This window comes from Cricetulus griseus, chromosome 3 (genome assembly GCF_003668045.3).
Source record: "Cricetulus griseus strain 17A/GY chromosome 3, alternate assembly CriGri-PICRH-1.0, whole genome shotgun sequence".
NCBI lineage: Eukaryota > Metazoa > Chordata > Mammalia > Rodentia > Cricetidae > Cricetulus > Cricetulus griseus.
Window position 1 is genome coordinate 35,611,907 of NC_048596.1, and position 7,260 is coordinate 35,619,166.

Consider the following 7,260-nt stretch of genomic DNA (forward strand, 5'->3'; position numbering starts at 1 on the left):
CTCGTCTCATCAAACCTCTGAAGCAACGCTGAACATTTTGTTGAGCAAAACAAGAGCGTAAGGGAGAATTTACAAATGGTGGGGGAAGAAAAAAGGCTCCCTGCATTCTATGATAAACATCTGCAGGCTTCAGCAAGGGTCAGTTGATAACATTTGAATAATTAACGTTTTTCACCTCAGAAGAAAACTATGCTGAAAGCATTTGACACAGGCACACCTGTGAGAGAGGTATTAAACAGGTAGTTACTGGCCAGCTCAGAGTTGGCAGGGCCTACATCCACATGACCATTGTCACCAATCTTTCAGGACTAGTGAACTAACTCAAGAGTCAGACACCACTGTGAGCTAAATGGACTGCACCCAATGTGGGGAACTGATCTGCGATCACCAGAAAAGTAAAGATATGGTGTGTTCAAAACAACTAGAAATGTTCAAAGGACTGTCCCTTTCCTAGAATGGAGGCTTAAAGCTTGACATACAGAGTCCTTCCAACCTAAGGAAGAAACAGGGCCAGAGCATTCACATCCATCCATCTCCACACACACGAGCAAACAAAATGATCTTGTTGCACCTGATTTCCCTTCAAAGTATTTCAACTTGAAACCACAGGAAACGAAGTTTACATCAATATGCAAAAGCCCCCGCTCTCGTCCCAAGCTCCCCTTGCCTCCATCTTGAAAAGTTAAACTTAGATAGATAGATAGTAATTATATACCTATAACAATATATATTTCCTCCAAGAAGTACCAAGAATGTAGTTTAGAAAAAGAAGAGCATTCACCCAGTATGTGTGAGGCCCTGAATTTGACTCACTACCTGCAAATTTTAAAAAATACAAACAAAAGCATTAGAAGCTTATAGTATTCTCTTATGGCTCACAAGGACCATTAAGAGTGCTTGAAAGCACATAGACTTACAGAAACATAGGGAATGCGTTTCTAAGACACAAGCTTTTCAATCTAGACAGAGACAGCTGTTTGCTTCAACAAATCCTGGGTCTTCAGAAGATGCTGTTATTTTTATTGCTTTTTGGAGTACTGTGTAAAGCATGGAACCTTACAGTTTGCATAGTAAGCAGTTTCCATCTTTAAATAGACTCATGTGATAAGAAAAGATACATGCAGAGGAAATATATAGGATTGTAGGAACCGGCATTTACATTAGAAATGGATTCAAACATCTTAACTTTAAAAACAGAAAAGGCATCTGCAAAGAGCCCTCTGAGACTGTAGGAAATCCAGCTTTCCATGTAAGCAGCCTTTCACTGAGAGACATGAGTGATGGCAGACGAAGGCCTCTTAAGAATAGATTCAACAGAAAATGACAGCGGCTCATTCGCCGAGAGTTTTGTTCCAACTTGTTTGGTTACGAAGAGGTCTTTTGCACATCTGTCTATGGTAAATGTGTACTTCTGGCTCTCCTTGACCAAACACTCTCTGTGTTTCTTTGGGGTCTCTTCAAAGGCTTCTTTGACAAATGGTGTTTTCAACTCAAGGCCTGATTTGTCATTGAGCGTCTGCTGGAACACTGATTGGAATGGATTATGTTTAAGAGGCAGAGGGTGCCTGGTGTTTTCTTTGCTGATCTTGGTTAAGACATGCCCTTGAGCTGCCAGGCAGTCCATATCGATGGGAGAGAAATTCCGCCTGGGTGGGGAGAAGGCCGACCTCTCAGGGACAACCTGGTGAGCCTGAAGGTCAGTTCTTGAGGTTGGGACCTCAGGTAGATGAGGCAGCACCAGAGAGCCTTCCGGTTTGGGTGGCATCATGTCGTGTTCTGCACTAAGGCCATCCTGAACTCGGGTTCCTTTCAAGTCCCAGCTGGCCCCAGGCTTCAGGGCTTGAACAGAAGTGGTAGCATTTAAAAGGTATTGCTGGTAGAGAAGGGTGTCAGCAATGGGACCACATTTGGGCCAAACTAAAAATCGTGAGGACAGGGGATATTGTCTGTAAGTCGTGGCCACACTGACGTTAGAAGAAATCAGTTCCATATTCCCTGATCCTGAATACTGCATGGTGAGATCAAGGCAGGTTGGTAAAAAATTACAAAAGTCCTTGCTTGGCAGCTCCCCTGCGGTGGGACTGTAGGCACTTTTGTAGGAATTGTATTCAGGTCCCGGCACCATACGGTTGGGAAGGAACAAGGCAGCAGCTTGAGAAGTTTCCAACATCTCCCTCTCTTTATATTCTCTCTCCAGCATAATGTTCTCCAGCTCCTTGTCAGCAAAGGCTCTTCTCTTCCTCATCCTGTCACTGACAGGTGGAGGTAGAGGAAGGGTCCCTCCAAGGTAAGTCTCAGCTGTTATTGGGCGATAGCCTAAAAGAAGCAAGTATTGCAAAGAAAACAGATCAACATCCTGACAAGAGAAATCTGAAAATCCAGAAGGCAAAAAGTAACATCACAAAGCACAGGATTCTCAGTTACAATTCCATATCGCTGATATTTTAATATAGAAAGCAAAAGTATAGTTTTTGCTTTAAGACAGTTTCCCTTTGGGGTAAGGTGCCCATACGGTAGCTTCTGGCTGTCATTGTTTTTGTTGGTATAGTGACTGAGATTTTAATATTCTTCCCAGATCCCTAGACATTGAGAGACAAATAAATCTGTCCACCTTATTTTCATCAGTGTTTCATTGCCCGTATCATCTTTTTATTCTTTTTTCATTATTATAAAAGATATCTATACCTACAGCTGATGTCACTTTTATTTTCTAAAGATGTCTCATTATGTACACAGTGTTACAGCTGTAGAATAATCCAAGGAGAACTAGGAGAAAAAGAAAAAGAAAGTTAAAGAAGATTAGTAAGGAGAAAAAGTAGAAAAGACTTGAGGACACAGAGAAGAATAGAAAAACTAAAGAACTGTTAACTAGTCCAAACACACAGCACCTAACAATTCAGCCAGGCTTCCCCTTGACCTCTTGAACAAACAAAGCAAGACAAAACAATGGGGGCTGCAGATGAAGCATCTCCAGCTACAGATCTCAACCATTCCCCCCCCAAGTGCATTCATGTTGGCCAAATACCAAAAGGGCTGAACAAGATGCAGATGAAGCCATGCACAGTTCAGAAATAGAGACAAAATCAAAAACAAAAGCTAGTAGAACATAAGTAGGATGCTTGGAGTATTTATTTCACCACTCCCAAACACTCAGGCACTAGCAGATTTTTCTGCAGGACCCAGTGTGGTGTTTGTATTTACACAGTGGCAAATCCCATTATACTCCCTGGCAAATAAAATAAAAATTGAAAACTATTGTTTCCATTTCTAGCTTTGCCAAAAGTTTCAATTTATCAATGTGGTCCCTATGGTTGTAAATGTTTACTTAGCTACTTTGCAACTAAGTTCAAAAGTCAGACGTGCACAGCATAGACTGAGACACAAACGTTAAATTTGTCCAGGACTAGCTAAACTCAGAAGCCTCAGAAGAAAAAAAAAAAAAAAGAACTCAACTGCCCACTTCAAGGAAGGAAACCCTTCTATTTAAGCTGAACTGAAGGAGGTGGCAGTGATTAAAGTAATTTCAAGTTGGATAAAGGCAAGGGAAATGTAAAGACAGTTAAGGAAAATGGTGATGGACAAATCACCAGTCAATAAATAAACACCATGCCTAAAGCCAAATGCTTTAGAAAAGCATCACTAGTTTAAGAAGAATAAATGTGTCTCTAAGATTTGTGGGAAATGAAGGCAAGGGGAGATCTAGACTAGCAGCAGCCTCCAGTTTGCTTGTGTGATTCCAATCCTTTCCCATCCTACAGCCTTGACCGACAAAAACAGTAGGGAGGGAGTGTGGGGGAGCAGCGGGCATCTAGATTCCCAAGGAGGAAAACAGAACAACGCTAAATAGTGAAACTTGAGGCCACAGGTAGGCGACTCTTGGTCACAGCTGTAATCTTGTTGCTTCGCTTACTCTGCCCATTAAGCTCCTTCAATAACTAAGAGAGTAGGGTGGAGTGAGTTATAATTGTTTTCCTTCCCAAAGGTAGCTTCCGGGATCACTTGACGGTGCATTTTTGTATGTCCCTCACACTGAAGCAAATTTCACAGGCGCTGCAGCGGAGCACATTAACTAGTCAGAGGATAATATTATCCTGGTGGCAAAACCCTCTGCGAGTATGTGGCATGCATTTTCTAAATATGAGTTCCCTTCCCCGAGGCAAACTTTCTAATGAAGACTGGCTCCTTCCCGGGTTAATACAAATGTCATGCGTCTAAATGATAAGCATCCTTCAACACGATTTTAAAAGCCAAAGGACAACTTGACGTTATTTTACCTTCTAAAATGCTTTTGGCCAGCAAACTTGGCGCCCTGACTTGCCTCTGGTACACTGCTTTCCGCTCGAAATTATTCTGTTTCCCGGAAAGCCCCTTCTTGTCCTGTAAACACAAGAAACAACCATGGGAGTGGGGGAAGGGCATCCACAAAGCCTCTAGAGCGCTCCCCAACCTAAAACGTATTTGTTTTGCCATCTCTTATGAAAAGATATTCCAAAGAAAATTAATGGGAGCGCCCCTTAATCTCTGCTCAGCCAGCTAGAGGGTCAGTCACTCCTGCTTTCTCCGGCTATCACTCTGCAAGACATTTAAAGAGACATCTAGACAGAGGTGAGATCCACAGACAAGGAGACTTTAGGAATCCAGCCTGGAAGAACTGTGTTTCGGGTGGGGTGGTTGCCTCCCTAGGTCGCATCCACTAAGCTGAAGGTGCCCAGAAACTGCCTCTGAGGACCAAAAAGCCAGGCGGTTTCTCCCCTAGGTGGAATAGACATGATGGGGTGCCAGAGACTGGGGAGACTTCTGTGTTTGTCTTGTCCTCTGGAGGAGGGCAATACATGAATCTCAAAGCGACACTAGCCTGAAAACTCGCCGCTAGGTTGCTCCCAACCCAGCGAGCTGAGGAGAAGCCTAGCAAGGCAGAGCAGGATCTACCCCAACCAGGAAAGAGGTTGAACTCAGAACCTGAAGTCCCGAGCAGCCATGCGCTGAGGGGCTCTTACTCTTACTTTTTGTCTCCTCTGGAAAATGGGCATCAAGTTCTGCCTGAGTGTCAAGGTGACAGCACAGTGACAGCACCTCGTGCTGCTTTATTCTCTGTGGGCGTTATTAACACAGTGACTGGAGGCACCGCACTCTACTCCCTCCCCGACCACCTGCAAAACTAGCCCTGAAATAGTTTAATGACTTTTCCGTGGTGTCCCAAATGTGCCTAATTATTTCCAAGGCCATCTTTTGTGTTTTAGTGGGAGACTTTCCTAGCATGCTTTGCAGCGATGCCCACAGCTTTCCCTCCTGGGCCCGCAGGCCGCCCGTGGGCAGAGTATCTGCTCCTCTCCTGCTGTTAAGGGATTCCCATTCTGGTGGGGCACGCACCCTCGAGACGCACCCCTGGCCTAAGAGCACCCACCTCGGTAGCCTGCTGCCTCCGGAGCGCCACCTGGGCGGCCATGACACGCTGGCGCTCCACCACGAGCAGGCAGTTAGCGCATTGGCAGTCCCGCCAGCGACAGAAGCGCTTGTGGCCCTTGAGACAGGACACCACGCCGTGGTTACGGCAGCGCGCGCACTTGGGCGTGCGGCTCAGTTTGCGCGGCTCTGAGCCGCCACCCGCAGTGGCACCGCGCTCAGGAGCTGCGGGCGCGGCTGGCAGCGCCTGAGCCGCAGGCGGTGGCCTGGGTGCCAGTCCTCCGGGCTGCTCTGGCCGGCCCGGCACCTCCGGGGACGCTCCCGGCTCCTCGCCGTCACCCTCGTCCTCTGCGTCTTCATCCTCCTCGTCTTCGTCGTCGTCCTCCTCGACGTCCCTATCAGCCGCTGATGGACTTGCTCCCTGAGGCGTGGCACTCAGAGGAGCCCCACAGCCATACTCCTCCAGCTCTAGGCTCTCCACATCGATCTCCCAGTCTCCGGCTCCCGGGACTGCCTGCCCTTCGGTCATGGCGCTAGGCTCTCCTTTGCCGACACTCTAGGGAGACAGAAAGGACCAAAGACCCGCCCATCGTAATCAGGGACCCTCTCTTGAGCCTTGGCCCAGAACTTCTTCAAGGCCAGAAGTTACCCAGTTTCCTTCTGGTCCCTACAATACAGGCCACATGGACCCAGAGACTCACACACAACTCAAGGCAGGTTTTAATTTACTAATTCCGAGTGGCCTGTGCACCTGACCTTTAACCGCAGCCCTGTCTGGCCTTTCCAGACAAGTCACCCACTGACCTTACACACTCGCCCGTTTAAGCCACTTGTCAAGCTCTTCCATAGCCGGCTAGCACGGCCATAATGCGTATAAAACTGTTGATGGAACAATTATCTTTCCTTTGATTACAAGGAACCTTGAAATCACATTTCCCAAATGTCCCTCATTGACCTGCGCCACCACAAGGACCCTGGAGAGGTCTTTGCATCACTCCTCTTCCTCTAAACCAATGCTGTGTTATTACTAGAGGGTCCCCCCAACACACACACACACACACACACACACACACACACACACACACACACACACACACACACAGCGAGTGGGGGACACACACAGGCCATAAAGCTGCAGAAGCTGATCTGGCATCAGCAGTGTTTGGCCGCACGGGGTTGATGGAACTTGATTTTCATCTTTAAGGCAAGACAACCAGAAACAGAAAGAATCAGTAATGATGATTCATGCTCCCCATGCCCTCCCTGACTCCGGACCGGCGACATCACAACACTCACCAAGACTCAGAGGCCCAGGCTAGCAACCCAGTTAAAAGATATCCAGCTTTAGGATTTTTCTCTCTGGAGCTGTAAGCAGCAGGAGCAAACTGAGAAAAGGAGTCTGGCAGCAGGAGGTCGGAGCCCACTGGATGGTGGGGAGGGACAGAGGCAGGAGGTGAGTCAAGTCCTCAGCAACCTCACCCCGCACATCCCAAATTCTGTAAAGTTCTGTTCGGACTTCTGCAGTCTGGATCGCTTCACTTCGCTTTTCACTTCTGGTTCAAACTGGGCAGGAAAGGTGGGGCTCCGACCCAGGACTCCGCCGCCGCAGGCGCACTCAGCTAGCTTTCTGCGCAGCAGAGTCACTCACCGCAGTCCCGGGCCTCCGCGTCCCTTCCTAGTATTATCCACCCACCCACCCCCACCCCCGAGCTCCGCGTCCTCTGATTGGTCGGTTGTCAGGCGCTGTGCACGCCGATTGGGCAAAGCACTCAGCCTGAGCGCCCTCCTCCTCTGCACAGAGGACGCTTCCCTCCCAGCGCTGCTGCGCCGGAGTCCACCCGCCAGCCTTCGCTGCAG

The 7,260-nt window shown here is 47.8% G+C and overlaps 1 protein-coding gene across 2 annotated transcripts; it reads right to left on the reverse strand.

The window, feature by feature from the left end:
* Window positions 1-999: 999 nt before the first annotated feature.
* Dmrt2 (doublesex and mab-3 related transcription factor 2) lies at window positions 1,000-5,957 on the reverse strand. 2 transcript variants are annotated; one of them, XM_035443098.1, is made up of 3 exons: window positions 5,405-5,957; window positions 4,275-4,377; window positions 1,000-2,316 (listed from the first exon to the last, which is right to left on the reverse strand). In XM_035443098.1, the coding sequence occupies exons 1-3, from the start codon at window positions 5,930-5,932 to the stop codon at window positions 1,262-1,264; spliced, it is 1,686 nt and encodes a 561-aa protein (XP_035298989.1). In that variant the 5' UTR covers window positions 5,933-5,957; the 3' UTR covers window positions 1,000-1,261. The 2 variants fall into 2 exon arrangements, with proteins under 2 accessions (XP_035298989.1, XP_035298990.1); XM_035443099.1 differs by lacking the exon at window positions 1,000-2,316 and adding an exon at window positions 2,711-2,766.
* Between the last annotated feature and the right edge of the window lie 1,303 nt (window positions 5,958-7,260).

What these genes read in the sequence shown, in the direction of transcription:
- Dmrt2 (XM_035443098.1), bottom strand. Translation starts at nt 5,932, where the DNA reads ATGACCGAAGGGCAGGCAGTCCCGGGAGCCGGAGACTGGGAGATCGAT. An exon ending in GGAGGCAGCAGGCTACCGAG is followed by an intron (nt 4,378 to 5,404) that starts GTGGGTGCTCTT and finishes TTGTGTTTACAG; the next exon opens with GACAAGAAGGGGCTTTCCGG. An exon ending in GGCCAAAAGCATTTTAGAAG is followed by an intron (nt 2,317 to 4,274) that starts GTAAAATAACGT and finishes TGCTTCTTTTAG; the next exon opens with GCTATCGCCCAATAACAGCT.